Source organism: Athene noctua, chromosome 5, assembly GCF_965140245.1.
Source record: "Athene noctua chromosome 5, bAthNoc1.hap1.1, whole genome shotgun sequence".
NCBI lineage: Eukaryota > Metazoa > Chordata > Aves > Strigiformes > Strigidae > Athene > Athene noctua.
The window spans coordinates 27843163-27862075 of record NC_134041.1 but is presented as its reverse complement, the minus strand read 5'-3'; the positions used below and the strand labels follow the sequence as shown (position 1 = coordinate 27862075).

General features: G+C 42.5%; 2 protein-coding genes and 1 pseudogene across 2 annotated transcripts in view; 2 read left to right on the top strand and 1 right to left on the bottom strand.

Annotated features, from left to right (window-relative positions):
- Positions 1-8117, bottom strand: GLRX2 (glutaredoxin 2). Its single transcript, XM_074906775.1, has 4 exons — positions 8075-8117; positions 2769-2838; positions 1124-1300; positions 1-568 (listed from the first exon to the last, which is right to left on the bottom strand). The coding sequence occupies exons 2-4, from the start codon at positions 2829-2831 to the stop codon at positions 449-451; spliced, it is 360 nt and encodes a 119-aa protein (XP_074762876.1). The 5' UTR covers positions 2832-2838; positions 8075-8117; the 3' UTR covers positions 1-448.
- CDC73 (cell division cycle 73) overlaps positions 7298-18913 on the top strand; it is a 117514-nt gene continuing 105898 nt past the window's right edge. Inside the window, exons 1-6 of the mRNA XM_074906769.1 lie at positions 7298-7477; positions 13054-13159; positions 14155-14224; positions 15206-15268; positions 15357-15409; positions 17163-17251. Coding sequence (XP_074762870.1) covers positions 7347-7477; positions 13054-13159; positions 14155-14224; positions 15206-15268; positions 15357-15409; positions 17163-17251 — 512 coding nt within the window. The 5' untranslated portion in view covers positions 7298-7346. The remainder of the gene's footprint in view (positions 7478-13053; positions 13160-14154; positions 14225-15205; positions 15269-15356; positions 15410-17162; positions 17252-18913) is intronic.
- On the top strand, positions 13232-13650 carry LOC141961423 (ubiquitin-conjugating enzyme E2 D2-like; annotated as a pseudogene).

Below are 18913 nucleotides of genomic sequence, written 5' to 3'. Positions count from 1 at the left end.
CTGTTTTACTTCAAACTTTATTCATGATTACAATTAGACATCTGGAGAAGAATTAAATTTAAGGGAACCATTAAATTAAAACTGACCACTTCCTCTAAGTGTTGGAATTAAGTTAGCAAGCAAACTAATTAGCAGAAAAAAAGAAGACAGGATTCTTCTACAGTCTATACTTCTCTGAAGCATAGGATTAGGATGTAATAGCAATTAAATTACATCACTATCTCACACTTAGAGCCCCAAGAGTTACACAATGGTTTTTATCACCATTTTGATTGTGGTAAAGCTGAGGCAAAGACACCAGGTAATTTGCCAAGTCTGTCAGAGAATATGAATCAGGAATCCATGGCTTGAAGTTGGAGTCCAGCTGAAGCAATGTATCTTTATGATGTTCTAACTTCTCTGAAATTCCGTTTATACAAAGGAAGACTAAGCTAAGCTAGATGGCTGTTCAGGATTTTCTTTTCACTTGACATTGATGAACTAATGGAAGCAGTTTGCCTTCCTCATGAAGCCTCTGAGTATCTGTAGCACCTCCAACAAAAGTCCCATTGACAAACACTCTTGGGACCTATGAAGAAAATAAAAATTGCATTAGTTAATTCTTGGAAAAGAGGTAAAAATATAAGCAAGCCCACATGGACTCTGGTATACATGATATTTAATATTTATACAGCATATTTAATATTACTGTACAACTAATGTTTTCATAATATTTAGAGATGGGAAACTGTACACATGTCCCTCAAAAGTGGGATAAAGTCACTGTATGAGAGATTGTAATAAATGAAAATAATTGAGGCAAGTGAGTATATAAAATGAAGAAATGACAAGATAAGTGTTAAAACACAATGGATTAAATATACCTATATACATGAAAACTGACTTTGATACTTCAGTTCTCAGAGTGGCTGTATGGAAAAGATCACCCCAGAGGGATAGCTAGACGGTCTCAAGAGCAAGAGATGGTACAGAGCCCTTCTGCAATATCTTATCTTTAATTTAGGAGTATCCTAAGATTACTTGTCTCAAAAAAAATAAAGAACTTGATGTGGTCATAACCCATGAGGAACGTGTGTAGTGTAAGTTTTTACTTCGCTTGTTACATGTAAAAAAATACACTTACTGTTCTGCCACCAGTCATCTGTTCAAGAATGTCCTGGAACTGACTTCCATTTGTACTCATGTCCAGTTCTACAGCTGTATAATTTACATTCATACCCTCAAACAGTTTTTTTGCCATTTTGCAGTAGATGCATGTTGTTTTAGAGAAAATCACCACACAGTTGTCTGAAATAATCTCCTGTATGTTCAAAAGAATGTTCAGGTCAGCATGCTTTAAGTCAGTATATTTCAACAGTACTGAACAGTCATGAAAACAAAGACATAAGTTAAAGACCTGCTATTATGGTAACAAATACAGGAAAATTACTCTGTAAAAAGCTTTGAGGTATTTTTAACAGGGACAGCTAGAAGAGTTCCAGCCATGCTGCAGTGATGGCTGGCTACTTCAGAAGAATCTTCCAAAACACTGTACTTTATTCTCAGCTTTTTAAGGTAAAATAAAAAGCTAGTTTAGCTTCTAAATTTTCCCTGCTTCTAATATAGAGCCACAAGAATCTTAAGGTGAGGAAGGAACTATTTTTCTTTAAAAGCAAGGAGCAGAACAGTGACTTCTGTCAAGGCATTTGTCAAGAAGGTATCATCACCTGTATGGTGGGTGCAAATCATACCCACCCCACATTTGTTCTGAAGACCTCTGTAGTGGCCTAGCACCTCCTTTGGGGATGCACCCCATACATCACAATAAAAACTGCTTCCTCCCTGACTGCAAAGAAAGTCAGACTCTTGACCTCAAAATGTGCAGTTGCACTTGGCCAGATCCTTAAGAGCATCTGTGCAAGAGTGCAGTAGGCAGCAAGGTGCAACTTCAGCAGTGCGCAGAACTACATGGAAGAGAAGGTGACTTCTGCTCCACTTAAGCTTTTCAGAAAAAGGTATGCTGTATTCCTTCAGTAGAATACCTGGAATCAGTTAACACTTAGCAATATCTAACTCGGGGAATGTTATGATCTTCTTGTGGGTGCACAGAAATAGAGGAGAGTTGGCATTAACAATCTCTACCTGCACTGCTGGCACCTATGAAGCTGCGTATGACCTGCACCTTACTCCAAAACTGAGCAGAATGATTGTGGAGCACATGGTATGACTGCCACATAACAGTGCCGACCCTGAACCCTCTTTTGCTCTGCAGTCACAGACCTCCTACAGTCTGCCAAACCAGCTGCACCTCCTTGAATGATACAGTAAAGCTCTCCCTGTCTGTAAGGCAGACAGGATGTGCAGGTGGCAAGCAGAATGACAAAAAGGGTTCTGAGGGGGAGAAAGAAATACCCCCCCTATTACTTTACTGTAAACTCAAGGTAATTTTAGGCTGTGATATAGTATCAGTATATTTGCTTTAAGAAACAACTTCTGAAATACTTATTTTACATTATATCAGCCCTTTTACAAGGTTTAATTCCCAACGCTGACGACAGTACTGCATTTGTGTAAAGATCTGAAAAAATGTAAAATGAATGCAGCCTAGGAAGATCAAGTTACGGGACTATGGATAAACAGTGCTGTCAGTATTACTTAATAAATATAAGAATCTGGTTCAACATGCAGAACTATTTACAGAATTTCTTTGTATAAATCAGAAGAGCTCTGAAGTAACTACGGCTTTTAGAAATGTTGGAAATAAGTAAGAATTGCATAAATAATGTTACCTGTATTTGATTCACAGCAGCATCATTAGACAGTCCTACAGAAGTAGGCAGGCTATTCCCCATTCTAAAACTAAAAAGAAATTAAAGTCAGATATATTAGCTTTCAAACAAATGACACATTTTATAGTTCACAACTTAAAGGCTAGCTCCATTACGTGTAAGTTCATTTCGGCTGCGATAGGTACCTACAGTCATACTAGCTCTTACATGCTTGCAGAAAGAGGAAAACAGAGACTGCTGCTGCAGACTGTAAGGTTAATCGAACCAGTTGCCTTCACAAGGAAAATATTTTTTGTGTTCCCAGTGCTAATACAGATACAAATCTGACACCGGGCTCTATTCAGCGTCACGACCCGACTCTATCTGAAGGGACCACGCTCGTTTTCCTCGCAGCCGTGCGGCTCTGAGGCCCGCACCTCCCGGGGCAAACCGGGGCCCCGGCCCCTGCCGCGCCGTTCCTCCGAGGGCGTGCCTCCCTCCAAAGGACACGAAGACAGCCATCCAGCCCCGGCCCCGCGGGCTCGGCCCCGGCTGCCAGCGGAGAGCCCCCTCCCTCCTCCCGTCCCCCGCACGCACCCGCGCCGCAGCCCCGCCGCCGCCCGGCGCAGCGCCCCCTGCAGGGCCATGGCCACCAAGAGGAAGGGGCGGGGTTTCTCCTCAGTCCTCACGGCGGTCCGACCCGCTCGCAGGCCCCCGCGCCGCCCCCAGCCGAGCTGGGGCTGCCCGCCGCGCTGCCGGCGTCCCGAGGCGCCGGGGGCCGGGCCGGGCCGCCCCGCCCGGGGCGGGGGCTCTCTCAGGTCAGGGGCCCGCTGCCGGCGGCGTCGGGGCGAGGTGGCGCAGGGCGGCCCGCCTCCGCGGCGGTGGTACGGAGCGAGCGGCACCCACCCCTGAGGTGGGGCCAGGGCCCGTGTTACCGGTTGGGATACAGGTGGTGACGGAGTGGTTTTCTGAGACAAAACCCTTCTGGAATTGCGACGTAGGGGCCGTAAAGACGCTCTGAAGCGCTCCCGCCGGCGGGATGGCCATCAGGGCAGGGGTGGAGGTGACGCGGCTTTCCTGGAGGCCCCGGAACCATTTCTGGTGTGGGGGCGGCGGGAGAGGGGGTCTCCTGACTCTTCGGGCTGACTTCCAGGTCCTAAGGTTTCGGCGGCACCTTTGCTTTCTTAAATGCAAAAATAGTCCTCTCTATCAACATCTCTCTTGCCTTTTTTTTCTTTACGTTTCTTTCCGGCCTTGCAGTTATCCAAATAGGCAGAAACCTACCCGTGAACCAGGAGTGTTCCCAGACAATAGATAATGTGTTGAAGGATAATGAATTCGTCCCGGTTTCTGGGAAACTAATTCTGTAATATGTGGAAAGTTTTTATTGACTCCTGAAAATTTTTATTTTTAGTAAAGAATTAACGAATTTGTAGGTTTTACTTTCTTTGGGGGTGTATTTTTTTTCTTTCCTCAGACCGTCTTTTGCTTCAGCCCCACATAACTTGCTGTGGAGCCTGGATCTGGTCTCGGCAGAGCATACATATTGGATACCCTCTGAGCCTCTCCACGAGGATCTAGACATGAACTATAGTGCTGCAGAAAACTTCTCTGTCCTCTATTGAGAGGATAAGTTTTACTGAACAGTGATCCAGAGCACAACTCTGCAGTCGGTCTTGTGTTTTAAAAAATAGTGAAGGAAATCAGCTAATGTCTTCTGAATTGGTTTTGCTCACATATATAAAAAAATAAATCTGGTGTGTTCACACATGGTTTACCTTGCTTCTCCTGTATTGTAGAGTTGAACAACCCTTCTCGATGTTCTTAATGAATTTACCTATGATACAAAAATGTCAAACAGTTTTGCAACTTAATTTTGATTTAATATAAAACATTGGAATAACCTGTTAAGACTACAGCTCTGTTAAACTAGTCATAAAATGCAATTGAAACATGGTACCTGTTTGTTATACTTTCATTTTACTATGTGGAACGTGCTTCCTCATTTCAGGTAATGATTTTTCTAGCCTAATCTCCTGTGATAAAACTGATAAACTCAGGTATCTAATGCCATGTGAAAATAGTTTCTCTAATATCTCTTATCAAATCCTGATTTAGTAAAAAATAATGGTTAATAATCTATGATACCCAAAGCAAACTGTGGGAACTGTTTTGTAAACTCCCATTTATAACTTCTAATGAAGGTGTCCTTAAATGGGAAAAGTAAATCAGAACTACATTTTCTTGAAACATGAAAATAAATTCAGTATGGTTTTGTCCACTAAGTACATAAATGTTACTCTATACCTGTTGAAAAATAAATATTGGAAGTAATTTGAATAATTCTTCATGTTACTAGGTGTTGTAGTATATATGTGTATTTGACTATTCTGATACCAAACCATGGAATCATAGAATGGTTGGGGTTGGAAGGGACCTTAAAGCTCATCCAGTCCCACCCCCCCTGCCATGGGCAGGGACACCTTCCACTGGCCCAGGTTGCTCAAAGCCCCGTCCAACCTGGCCTTGAACACTGCCAGGGAGGGGGCAGCCACAGCTGCTCTGGGAAACCTGTGCCAGTGTCTTACCACCCTCACAGTGAAGAATTTCTTCCTTAGATCTAATCTAAATTTACCTTCTTTTAGCTTAAAACTGTTACCCCTCATCCTATCCCTACACCCCCTGATAGAGTCCCTCCCCAGCTTTCCTGTAGCCCCCTTTAAGCACTGGAAGGCTGCTATAAGGTCTCCCTGGAGTCTTCTCTTCTCCAGGCTGGACAACCCCAACTCTCTCAGCCTGTCCTCACAGGGGAGGTGCTTCAGCCCCCTGATCGTCCTTGTGACCTCCTCAGGACCCACTCAAGCAGGTCCATGTCCTTCTGATGTTTGGGGCCCCAGAGCTGGACGCAGGACTGCAGGCGGGGTCTCAGGAGAATGGAGTAGAGGGGGAGAATCCTCTCCCTTGACCTGCTGGCCACACTTGATGCAGCCCAGGACATGGTTGGCTTTCTGGGCTGAGAGTGCACATTGCTGCTTGTGGTCAGTTTTTCATCCACTGATACCCCCAAGTCCTTCTCCACAGGGCTGCTCTCAATCCACTCCTCACTCAGCCTGTGTTTGTGCTTGGGATTGCCCCGACCCATGTGCAGGACCTTGCCCTTGGCCTTGTTCACGGTCAGTTGCATAGGCCCATCTCCAGCCTGTCAGGTCCCTCAGGATGGCACATCCCTTCCCTCCAGTGTGTCAACCGCACTGCAATGTATGTGAAATGTTATAGATACGCTTGTGATATTTGGCATGCTGTGTAGTTCCATCACAAAGGGTGGTATAACTAACATCTTGGAACAGGAACTTATAAAAGGTGTTGACTTTTACTCTGTTTTGTCAGTCTCAGTATGTGCTACTTACAGGAAGGAAAATGATGCAGTTTTGGCTTTTGCAGATTTAAAATGAGATACTGCTTTCTGCCAATGGTGAAGAGTGGTAAGAAAATTCTGAGCATCAAAGATCAGAATAAGCTGTCACAAGAGCTTTCTTCCAGGCCTGAAATCCCAGAATTGGTATTCCCCAGGGGATACCAGGCTGTCAGGTTCTGCAGGGTAGTGCTACGCTTCCAGCTTTTGTACGCTTGAGCAGAAGAGACGAACGCAGGACGCTGTGAGCACAGAACCGGGGAGGCCTCCACCCGCTGCGGCTCTTCAGTTGCTCCCGCGAGCAAACAGTGTTACAGGGGCTCTGTGAAGTCCTGCACTCCGCCGGGTAAAGTAGTCTGCTTGGTGGTGTTACTGGGTTTTCTTTTTCAGATGCAGAGGCAACAAACTTTTTCCTACTTACTTTTTTTGCGATGGTCTTTTGACAGCTTATTCTTGCCAGAATTAAATTGCATTTTTGTGAGTGATAAAGCAGAGATTTTTCTCTTTATTTGCCTCTTTATACCCAGGTTCTAGCAGGTTTTCGTTCTGACCTGCGGTGCGAGGTGAGCACGGAGTTTTCCGGGGCTTTTCTGCCCTTTGCTCGAGGGGTTTCTCTTGCCGAGCAGCCCCAGGCGCCGCCGAGCGCGGGCTGTGCGGGAGCCGCGTGGCCAGAGAGCACCGGACGCGCCCCGCCTGCTGCCGTTAACAGGCGCTACCTGAGCCCTCCGCACCCCGTGCGCACCGGCGGGACGTCCCTGGTTGGTCCCTGCTGTGCGCCGGTGACGCTGACGGTACCGGGACCGCGCAACGCCGGCGGCCACGGTACCGGTCGTGAAAAGTGCCTCAACAGCCCTCACTGGGATGCGGTCCCTCCCGCAGGCGGGCAGGGGCGGCTGCGCTCCGGGAGCGCCGCTACCGGCGCCGACCGTTACCCCCCGCCGCCGTTGGGAATCACGGCACCGCCCCGCCCCGCCCCGCCGTTGCCGACCTGAGGGCGGGGCCGCGTCGCTCCATGGCAACGGGTTCGGCGTCGCCCCCTGGAGGCGGCCGCGGCGGAGCTGCTGCTGCTGCTCAGGCGTTCGCGGCGGGCAACCCGGGGCCTGGCGGCTGGCGGCGGGGTCCTCGCGCGGCTGGCAGAGGGGCCGGGCCGGAGCGGAGCGGCGGCGGCCGGCGGCTCCCGAGCGAAGATGGCGGACGTGCTGAGCGTGCTGCGGCAGTACAACACGCAGAAGAAGGAGATCGTGGTGAAGGGCGACGAGGTGATCTTCGGCGAGTTCTCCTGGCCCAAGAACGTCAAGACCAACTATGTCATCTGGGGGTGAGCGGCGGGGCCGCGCCGGGCGGCGGGCGGCCGCTCGCCCGGGGAAGGAATGGGCGGGGAGCGGAGGGAGAAGTTGCCCCGAAGTTGCGGGGGAGCGCCCGGGGAGCGGGGAGGGGCGTCCCGCCGCCCTTCGCGTCCCGCCGCGTTGTAGGGAGCGAGGCGGGCGGTGGCGGGCGGCCTGACCGCCGCCTCCCGGCAGGGCCCCCCAGGAGCGCAGCGGGGCCGGGCGCCGCCTCTCCGCTGGGGCGCAGTGTCCCGGCGGAGCAGATGTCCGAGCGGCCCGCGCCTCTCGGCGTGCGGCCGGCACCCTCCGCGGAGGGGACGGGGGGGCGATGCCTCTCTCCCCTGCGCTGCCGGCAGCCCCGTCGGGCAGGGAGGTCTTGCCGGCTTCTTCGGGAGGGTCCCCAGGACCCCGCCCGGTGAGCGGCTGGCCGGCGCCCCTGCCCTGGGACGGAAGAGCAGCGGGGCCCGGGCGAGGCCTTTCCTTGGCTCTCGGCCTGTCCGTGTGACCCGGCGGGGCTGGGTTTTGTAGGCTCATGTTATAAGGCGGCATGGGATGACATTTTGCGTGGAAAACAGGCATTACGTACTTACTGTCTTAGTTTATCTGGGCTACATCTCTTTTCCTGGAGCTTTGTCTCGGTGAGGGACAGTGAGGTCCAAATCTCTGGGGCCAGCTGCGAGCCCTGTGGAGCTGTGCAGGCGTTTCGCTCCTCCTCAGCCTGCTCCTGGCTGAGGCCTCTTCCTGGGCTGGACCTATAGCAGGCTGCTTCTTAGTTCGTCTTATCGCAATAAACAAGTAGAGATAGTGTTCCTGTGGCTTAGGTGAATATATTAGGTAAAACGGGGTTTTTTTAGAAAACTTTTAGAAAATGAGGCTTTATACCTGTTGAAATTTCTAGTGTGATAGGTGTTGCTTACAATGCAAGGAAATTCTTCATTCTCCTTTCTTCTGAATTTAGTAGCTGCTTCTTAATATCCTAACTAGAAGGATTTAAATGGATCTCTTTTAAACCCAAGAGAAAAAATGCTTAGTGTTAAATATCAGATAATGAACGTTTTGGGTACGGATCAAAGAGAGTACGTTATCCTGTGAAGCTTAATGGAAAAACAGAAGAACCTGCAGATTTCTCAAAAAAACCCTTGTAGTTCAGCCAATGTGACCAGGGATTTTTTTTTTTAGTTTTCATAATTATGACATGAATGTCAGTATTGATCCAATATTCTGACTTCTACTTTGAGAAAGAAACCTGTTTGTTTATATTAACTTGTAGACAGATATTTTAAACTGATTTTACTTTGCATTCTATTTAAAATTAGAAATATGCAATTTCATTACCTATTTCAAGCTAGCTTAGAGAAACTCATTTGGGATTTATTTGCACTTCCTGACTAAATGGGGGATACTGGTAGCTAAACTGAAGAGGAAGAAAAATATTTGCATAAGCGGTTTTGTTTTAAAATTCTTGAAAAGCCATAGTTCTAATTTTGCTGAGCACCTGTATAGGCAATTGTGGTTGTTTCCTTGTTACGAGTTTCTTTTCCCAAGCAGTAGGAAGTAATGGTTAACTAGATAGACAAGTTTCACTGCTCTTCTGTAGGGAGCAGAGAAACTGATATGCCAGCCTAACTCTACTACTGCTTAGGAGAGCTTGAATTAGGCCCAGAAATTGTTTACAAAAGACAAATAGCATCTGGAGAGAAAAGGGTTATTATGTACATTCAGGCAGCTTTATCTTCATGGTCGAGAAGGAACCGTGGGTGAACAGAGGGTAACTACAGCAGAACTGCTGCAGTAGCCTCTTAATAGCTGTTTGTATCTTCATCTCTTGTGTTAGGTATATTGTAGAATTTAGAGAGTTTTTGTTGGTTTGTTTGAAGTAAGTTAGCAAATCTTGGTTTAGACCAGTGCCTTCTGAACTTTTAGGCACAAGTAGGATCAGACTGCTATCCACTGGCAAAGTTTATTGTGAACCACTGTGGAATTAGGTCTAATCTTTAAATTGTAAAAATGAGACAAGTTCTGCAAGCCCTATTCAGTAGCTTTGACGCTACAGTTTAGGAGCTGTTAATTTATGTAATTGCTGCATTTATGCAGGAACTTATGAGGAACATTTTCAAAATCTTTTAAGATTCAAAACCTTTTATATTCAGGCGGCTTGACAGGATCCAAACCATGCTTGCACTGAGTAGTTGTTAGTGGCTTAATGTTTCATGAAGCAAACCTTGACTTCTGTTTTAGGTGTCCGCAGCACGGTTGCTGTAATTGCATCTCTCCTGCCAGTCTGGAGAGAGTAATGCAAGTCCAAACAGCCATGGTGGCATTCTGTCCCTGCTGGAATTAGAAGTGGTCCCACTAGACATTTAACACTGTGGCTCCTTGAGCAGCTAAACTGGCCGAAGTCAGTGCTGCCCTGCGCTGCCTTCTTGCTGTGCTAGTGCAAGTGTCAGCCAAACAGTGAATTGATCTGAGGAACTACACCAAGTTAAAAGTAACCTGGAGGAGGGGGGGGGGGGGAAAGCAGAAGTTAGTTTCCAGATGATAATTATATGAATACCCCTGCTGGCATTTGAAGAAGGCTAGATGGTCTAAGATTAAGTGGTTTGTGTGTTTTGATCTAATGACTGATATGTGGCCTCTGAAGAGTGATCATAGAATCTGTTTCAAAACAGAGGGAAGGAATCAGTCTAAGGGAGAAACTTACTTGCTTTGTTTACCCACCAGAGGAGCTTGTATGCACAGCTGAGTGAGAAGTTTTTAAACAGTGAGCAGCTGGTCATGGGTATTGTAATTTGTGTGACACTCAGCATGCCTAGTCTTGTGTATTTTTAAAGATTGCTGCTTTGTTTTTTGGATGAAACACAGACCTTTAGTACCTCTATAAAAATGGATGCTTTGAAACATGAAAGAGGAAATGAAGCAGTTAAAAATGAATAAACTCCATCTGACCCTAGATTGAAGGTGGATGGATGAGCAAGAAATAAATTTCTGGTGTTTAACACAAGCAGGTGAAACTTTCTCTCTTGCATTATGTAAGCATTTTCTCCTTTTTTTAAGATGGATTTTCTTTTTTTTTTTTTTAAGAGATGCAACTCTTAATAGCAATTAAAGAAAAACATAAGTACTGGACTTTTTGAAGTCTGATTTTTAAGGTTTTATATTCTTAAGTAACTGATGCCATTACTAAATATGGGAAATAAGAGAATTAATTTATTTTTCTATTTTGTGAATTGAACTAAGCTACCTTCAGATCACTTTGCTTTTAGTTCTCTATTTATGCGGGAGGTTCTTTCTGTCTGGAAAATCAGAAAGGAACACAAACTGATGCTGAAATGTCAATTTAAACTTAGGTTTTCTCCTTGCGTGTAATTGCTTGTCCATCTGATGCTTTCCCTTTAATGTGTGATATGTTATCCTCCTAATAAAACATCCTCTTAGAACCATAATGAGAATGGGGATTTCTTGTGTGTGTGGTTTAAGTGGTGAAGTACCAGCTGTGCCCTGCTGAACTTTGACAATGCCTGTGGCTTTGTAATATTGTGTTTTCAAATTAATAGATAACCATTCACTACTTGTTTTCTAAATTATGCCATTTATTGCTAAATATTGCTAAAAACTTGAATAGAAGACCAGCTGGACTTCTTACATAATGTTTGGTGGATATGGTACACTTCAAAGAAATAATGAGTTATTCTGAAGTGAGATAATCTAAAATGTTTGTTTTAAAATGAAGTGACAACTGTATCATGTGACATAGACTTGGCTCTGAAGTGAAGTCTATGCGGTGAAAGCTTTTGTTTCCACCAGTGGTCTGAATTATGTTTAGATACCACCTTATCAAAATAGCAGTGAAACAGTGAAATACTGAAATGATTCCTTGCTGAGGAATCCAGTTCTGTTGGCTGTAATTTTGAAGCCAACTTTTTGTGTCTTAGCAGTTGAAAGATACTATGTCTCTTCCCTTTCCTCAGCAATAAAGCTTACGTGCACACCCCCACCCCATGCAGACTTAAGTTTTCACAGGGGAAAAAAAACGATAGAAAGATCCTTTATTCTACCATTCTCCTGGTATTTTGAATCACTTTTCTCTGCATTTTATTCATGTATTGGTTTTCGCAGGCATCATTATGAAAGTAACATTTTAACGTGAACAGATTATTGGACACATTCAATCTAGATAATTTCAGAAAAGTAATTGCAAGAAAAGCAGCGGTGGCATTATCCAGAGTCTGCCGAAAACAGATTTACACTTCTGTTGCATTTAGAAGATGTCTGTGTAGCTCTCTCAGGTTCAAGAACGTTATGGTTGAGTATTTTTCGTTTCTTCTCCCTTCCCCCCAGTGAGGCTGGCACCTCTGTGGTGAGTGTTTTGATGCTGAGTGTTGTGAGCTATGAGTAAAGCCGCTGTACTTGGAGGGAAAAATCCTTCTTACGGTTTTAATGGAAGTATTTCTTCCTGAAATCTCTGGGTTGATCAAAATTCAGTGCTGGTCTTAAAATTTACAGTTTTGGCCTGTTTTTCTGGTGTGTCATCTTCCTCAGGCATTGAGGTGAGCCGGCTGGCTGGGAATGGGATCTGGCAGGTCCCAGGCCTGGGCAGTGGAATTTCGGGTCCTGTTGGGGGCTGTGAAACTGATTGAAATGTCCTTCCTCAGAGCAGCTCAAGTATTTAGGGAGCAGATTTTGTTTTGAAACTGGGACAGGCATTACTTCCCCTGCAAAATCTTCTATTAACAGCATAAAGGGGTGAATGTGTGTGTGAGGAGGGAATTATGTTCAGTGCACATGGAGCCCAGCTGGAACTATGGTTTTTGTTTGGCCTTGTTTTGTGGGATTGTTTTTTTTTTTTCTTTTTTTCTTTTTTTTCAAATTGTTAGATTTGAAAAGCATCTCTTTCAGACAAGCTGTTTTGAAGCTGAGATTGAACTTGATGCTGTCGTGTTGTTCTGAAGTGGTCTGACTTCAGTATGGGATTTCATTGTGATTCTGTAGTCCATTTTGATTTTGCTAGTTTTCTATGTAATTAGTTTCTAGTCACTTCGGTTTTTTACCTTTTGACACCATTTTGAACCTTTTGCTCTCTAGACTTCATGGCATTTGTGTATTCTGAGTTCTTAACTGTGCTTTCTGTAGTGGTGAAAATTCTGCCCCGTTATACCCGAAGAGCACGCAATTCTTTATTTTTTTTCATTTGCATTTCAGTTACATTCCCCCAGCTGTCCCAAATATGGTAGACAGTTCCTTTGATATGCAGAATAAATATGTTTGAGATGTGGGCAAATGTGTTCTTATGGTTTCCCAAGTTTTGCTTGTTGTGTGTTTTCCAACCTATCCAGCTCTTATTTTTGACGGTTTTCATAATATGGTCAGTAAAGAGGCTGCAAGAATGTATATTCCTCGCTTGTATTTAACACAATTGATAGATAGCTAGGTTGGCAATAGCCTGATAATAATAATACTATTTCTGTTTTGAAGTGTGATCTGGAAAGAAAAGAGAACTTCTCTACAAAAGTGTGTGCATGAGAGAGAGGGAGGTTAAACGTTAAAACCTTTTGTTTCGTGATTTTTACAGGACCGGGAAGGAGGGCCAACCCAGGGAATACTACACTTTGGATTCTATCTTGTTCCTACTCAATAATGTGCACCTTTCACACCCTGTTTATGTCCGCCGTGCTGCAGTAAGTAGACCATGTAAAATTATATTTTGTCTTGTTTGTGGTAAGTAATATGTGCATAGTTATCTTCAGGGAATGTTAGTAGCATTTTAAGTGTATGAATTTGGCTGGGGAAAGGGGAAAAACATGGGCAACTAAGTGTGTGTGTATTTAAAAAAGAACCCTTCTACATAGGGATCAAATGACAGTCTGTATCAAGGTGCAGTATTTCCTTGACAATTCACTTCCCAGCAGATTATCCCTTCAAACCACCAACTTGCATTTACAAGAAGAGTGTGCCACCCAAGTATTAATAGTAATGGCAGCATTTCTTCTGGAATTCTACATTCACAGTTGTCTCCCAGCTCTATTTCAAAAGTACTTTTGTCCATCTGTCCTCTGTTGTGCGATCCTGATCTAGATGATCCTTTAGTGCCAGAGGTTGCAAGGATCTACAAAATAGAGAAAAGTATGGCAAAATAGCTTTGGAGTGGACTCTGAAGTAGGCAATCTAATGAAAGAAACTACTGGATAAGCTCTACAAATGAAGATGGGGGAACTCCACAAGAGGAAAACCTTTGCTTTCCATTTGACTGCTTTCTATGAGCCCATGCTTTGTCTTCCCCTGTGCCACATGGTACCTGATACAACAGAACTGTGTGTTATACACACTTGGAAAAACAAAATTGAAGTATTCGACTTCTGCGTACCAACATAGACTCCTGGCAGAGATGTGTGTGTTAAAAGCTAGTTCTCAATATTATTTTCAAGTTTGAAGTGAAGGAGGAAAAAAAGCTGTCCTCTTTTTCAGTTTTATAGCAGACAACATGTTTCATTTTGTGTAGTTGAGCATTCTCTAGGAAGTAATCGTATTTTTAAGCTTGATAGTTATGCTTTCTTGGGAGACAGGACATGCATTCCTGTCTTTGTGTGAATGAGTAGTTTTCAAAAAAAGTGAAAAATCTTCAGCAGAGACTTTCTGAGGAATAACAGTTTAATATCGTCTGCTGTCTTTTCAGACTGAAAACATTCCTGTGGTAAGAAGACCTGATAGGAAAGACTTGCTTGCATACCTAAATGGTGAAACATGTGAGTGATGCTTTCTTTTTGCCTAGACACAGTGTGCTTTACTGCTTTATATTTATGGCACAAGTGGAGGGGAAGGATGGTTAACAATTGTTAGTTTGCAGCTTAACTGAGTGTGTTCAGACTTCTAAAATGAAGGTTTTCTTTTATTTTTGTTTTTTGTTCTGAACATAACTTTTTATGGTGCTTAGATGGGAGCTGCGTTCCTACACGCATGTTTAGAAGTGAGCTACTTTTTAATTATTAGCAACATCCTTTGGTTAATAGTTACATGTTAGAATGATTAGTGTTTATATTTTTTCCTTCTCTGGACTGTGGGAAGCTTTTGGTAGCGCATTGATCTTGATGCAGTAAGTGTGTGGGATAAAATCTTCAGTATAGTAAAAAATACAAAATCACTGCTTTGTCAGTCTGGCAGGTTTGCCTAGTATTCCATCATCTTAAAATTTTTGTTAACAATAGTAAGAGAAAAGAGGTTTCTCTGAGGGAAAGATAAATGTGGTTTGCTTTTGTAAGTTGCTCTGTTTTGTAGGTGGTCTTAGAATTTAAGTATACTGAAACATGAGATTATTCCTGTAATATGAGCAGCAGACCATTTTTTGTGTATATTTTAATGGGACCAACAGGTTTTCTTTATTCCAAAAACTAGACAGACTAGTAGACTTTGATTCCAGGTTATAAAGTAATTATCTTTGTGACTCTGTTTTCTTTTATGTGGTATATACAGATCATAAAATCACTGACTAATTTATATTGGAAGGGACCACAGAAGGTCATCTGGTTCAACCTCCTTTTCAAAGAAGGGCTAAATGAGCAACCAGGTCTAACTTCATATTCAGTCGGGTTCTGAATATCTCCAGTTCCAGTGTCTGACTGCCTTTGCTACCTAATATGTAGATAGAATTTCTATTGTTGCAAATTGTCCTTCTTCCTTTTATACCTAAATACTTTTGTACTTAAATGAAATGTTGCGTTTGATTTCAGCAACCTCATCAAGCATAGACAGAAGTGCTCCACTTGAAATTGGTCTTCAACGGTCTACTCAAGGTACAGTTTAACAAAAAAATAACTTTGAGGTTTATTTTATGGAAGTGTACTACAGTCTTGCATTTTTAATGTCCTCTTTTTCTTGTAGTTAAAAGAGCAGCAGATGAAATATTAGCAGAAGCAAAGAAACCAAGAATAGAGGTAATGACAGTAACTGTCATCATTACAAATTGGGGGTGGTGGTAAATGACAGTATTTATCTGGTTTTGTAGTAATTCAGCTGGGCTATATTCTGGGTGCACACTGTACTTCTGTTAGTGTGAACATGAACTTGGAAGGAGTTAGAATTCAAGCCTCTGATTTCAACTTAGAATTTTAGTTACTAGATGTATGTTGTAGTATGAAAGGGGAAAGCTTGACCATATATCTGTAAGTACCTGTTGCATTATAACCTGTCTGCTAAGAGCTATGGGATTGGAATAAAAGCGATGTTTAACGACCGTTATGATTATTTGCCATCCATGAGTTGGCATTATAACTTAAAAGCCAGTCTTACCCCCTAGCAATGGATACTTATTTGTTTTACCTTGCAATTTTAGTTCCTTTATAGCAGTATATGAAACTATCTCCATGATTACTATTTTTTGAAGCCATGTCTTAGGTAATAAACAGTGTATTTTCACAAGTGCCTGTTTAATAGAAGCAATGTGCCTAGTTATTATGCATATTGTATTACTTAACTCTGCCTGGTTTTAAAAACTGACTTGCTGTTTTTCTTGATAGATATTTTTTTAAAACACTATGTTCATCCAGTTGTCTCCTCTGCAAATTATTATAAATCTGGCTGTATATGTTTTCAGAGTACAGAGGCTTTAGGTTTCTTCTAAGAAGAGTTATCAAAATACATGAGTTCCATTGTTCATGAATTGGATTTGAAGGTTATTTGTGCTTAAGTATAACTGCATAAGAATCATAAGAACTTTATGCATTCTTAGTGGTGCATGAGCAGATGATTACTCTGAGATGACCTGTTGGTGATCTATAGATTTTTGTTCTACGTTCCCCTGTGTGGTTGTGATGCCACTACGTTTTGAAACTGTAGATCTTCACCATTACAATTTGGAGAATCAAGAATTCTGCATATGATCTGAGTGAGCTTATGCCCATCCTCTCTTTGTTTCCTTGCTGCTGCAGCAGCTCAGAGTGTGTAAAATTTGTTTAAAGTTATTTGGAGATTATTTTGGTGTAGAGATTCTACTTCTCTCCTGAGACATGGCTACGACTGGTTTTACTGTGCTTCAGCCTTTCCAAACAGCCTTTTAGCAATAGGACAGGCTTGATGCTGATTTTTGTGAGGAAACAGGACCAGATTGAACACAAGTACTACCAGCATTAAGTAACTGAAAAGATGGCATAAAATTACATCTCTCTACTGCATTATCGAGTTACACGTCTGTCTCAAACCTGACTTAAGTAACTAGAGACCTCCTTACTCTTGTTTTTCTATTTACTAGGAATGCCATTTATAAAAATTCTGTGACAAGATTTAACAGTTCTGAGCAGTTCTTTTCCTTAAAAACGTCGCTGATTAACTGTCAGGGCAAACTTGAGTGTCTGATAAACTTAGCTTATATATGCACATGTGTGTATGTATTGTCCTACCTGAATGTGTGAATTGTTTGCCAGCTTTAAATTCTCTGATTTTTCTCTTCTCAATTTTCTGAGCAAGATTCTTTGAGGGAATAGTAGTTTCCTTTTCATTATTCTGATTACACTTTTTGGTTCTTGAGAGGAAATCTCCAATAGCTGTAGAATTAATACTAGTGTACAGATAAAAAATAATTGGAAATAAAGATAGTCCTTGCAAGTGTAAAAAAGAAAAAATTCTGAATAGCTTTAGTTGTATTTTTTTAAAGAGAATGCATAAAAGATTAAACATTATTGTTACTGCTAGGATGAAGAGTGTGTGCGCCTTGACAAGGAGCGGTTGGCAGCTCGGTTGGAAGGACATAAAGAAGGTATCGTGCAAACGGAGCAGATCAGGTAAGAATACTTTTTCTTATGGGTCATGCTTAATTAAAGGACTGATAACAATTCTTGTGCTATTCAAAGCAGCCAGTTTTACTTCTGTCCAACAGCTCTCAGTGGAAGTCTCCCTCCCTTGGGTGCTGTCATTAATAATGTTTGAGGAGGCAGAACTTCATGCCTGGTCAGATTCCTGGTCTTGAGTGGGAGTTCAAATGTCATGACATGAGATTTGGTTTGTCTTCAGAAGTGAGCGGACAGTTGTCTCTTCCTCCCATCAAGTCTACCATTTCTGCTTTCTTCTGCTGTGATGTTTAGCCGAGCAGTCAAATAAAATGAGCAGAATTGCAAGGGGAAGCTGATTATCTCTCTATGTCAAAGAAAAATACCCTGTATTGAGGAACGTCTTGCATGCAAAAGGAGGGAAACATTGTGAGAACAGATCAAAGGGTAATATAATCTGTTTGATTCCCTATAGAGGTGAGCTGCTTGCCCCTGAAGAGGCAGTAGGCTAGGAGAAGGTAATGCACTGTCATTGCCAGAAGTAGTAACTAGTATTCACGTGCTTAAAAACTTGCCCATCACCTTTCCTCTTCCGTTGTATCCATCCAGAATTTTGCGAAGAATGACAGCTGATTTTGAGTCTTACACCGTATCTTCCTAAAGCCAAGCAGAGAGGAAGTGAAGTTCTTGCAGGATTTTGGGCTTAGTAGCATACCAGACTCTAGTAGTTTATTTTCAAATGCCTGAGTTCAGAAGTCTTAAAGTTAGCTGCTCAATTTTTTTGGTGTGTCAGCTCCCATAATATAAAATGGGAGTCATCTTTCCTACAGTTAAGGTGTTTCAGTATGAATTAATGTACTGCTTTGTCTGCATTGGATTTTGCAGATAAATAGTTTCATTTGATAGACCAACTGCATTCGTGAGAAATTTCTCTCTTGAACATAAACAGTACTGTGAATGCTTGTCTGTCCTTCACTGGGATTAAATTTAAGAGTTAGCGTTGCAAACAATACAGCAGAGTTGAGATATTTATAGAATCCATAATTACACTTAACCACATGAAAAATACTTATTTTTGAATGTCTTTTTCCTCTGTCTTTTGTATAGGTATACTTAAAAGGAAACTGAAGGGGGGAAAAAAAAAAGAATATCTGGTTGATATGCCTTACTTAAAATCAGAAAGTACATACGTTGTTTTATATAAACTAATAATTTTGATACTAGCTTGAGTGTGTCACAACTTTGTTTTGGAGTTCTGAGACAATGCTGCAGTAAGGATTACTGAATATTACTTGTAATTACTTTTGTATTCTGTATTTACAGATACTTTTTTTTTTAATGTTTCATGTGAAAGACTACCCCTTTTTAAAAAGTGCAAATAACACTTACAGGCAGTGAGTTTGAACTCTGTGCTTGTTACCGTTGTTACTTTGTTTAACAGCAACACAAAAAAATTCCCTTTCCAATAACTTAGTTGTAAAAGGAGAATACTTCACAACCACTATTTGTAGTATTCATTTTTCAATGTAATCTCAAAAAAAAATAATCACGTAAAATTGAATTGGGTATGTGCAGTTAGGATTGTGCAATTCAGTCCTTATTTGTTCTGCAGCTCACCTGTGAACAATAGGGCATGCCATTTGGCAACCAAATTCTGTGTTCACAATTAAAAGCGAA

Bases quoted from the DNA above. Each gene is read 5' to 3' on its own strand.
- GLRX2 (XM_074906775.1), bottom strand. From the start codon at position 2,831: ATGGGGAATAGCCTGCCTACTTCTGTAGGACTGTCTAATGATGCTGCT. The intron at 1,301-2,768 runs GTAACATTATTT...TTGAACATACAG, and splicing joins CTGCTGTGAATCAAATACAG to GAGATTATTTCAGACAACTG. The intron at 569-1,123 runs GTAAGTGTATTT...TTTTCTTCATAG, and splicing joins AGATGACTGGTGGCAGAACA to GTCCCAAGAGTGTTTGTCAA.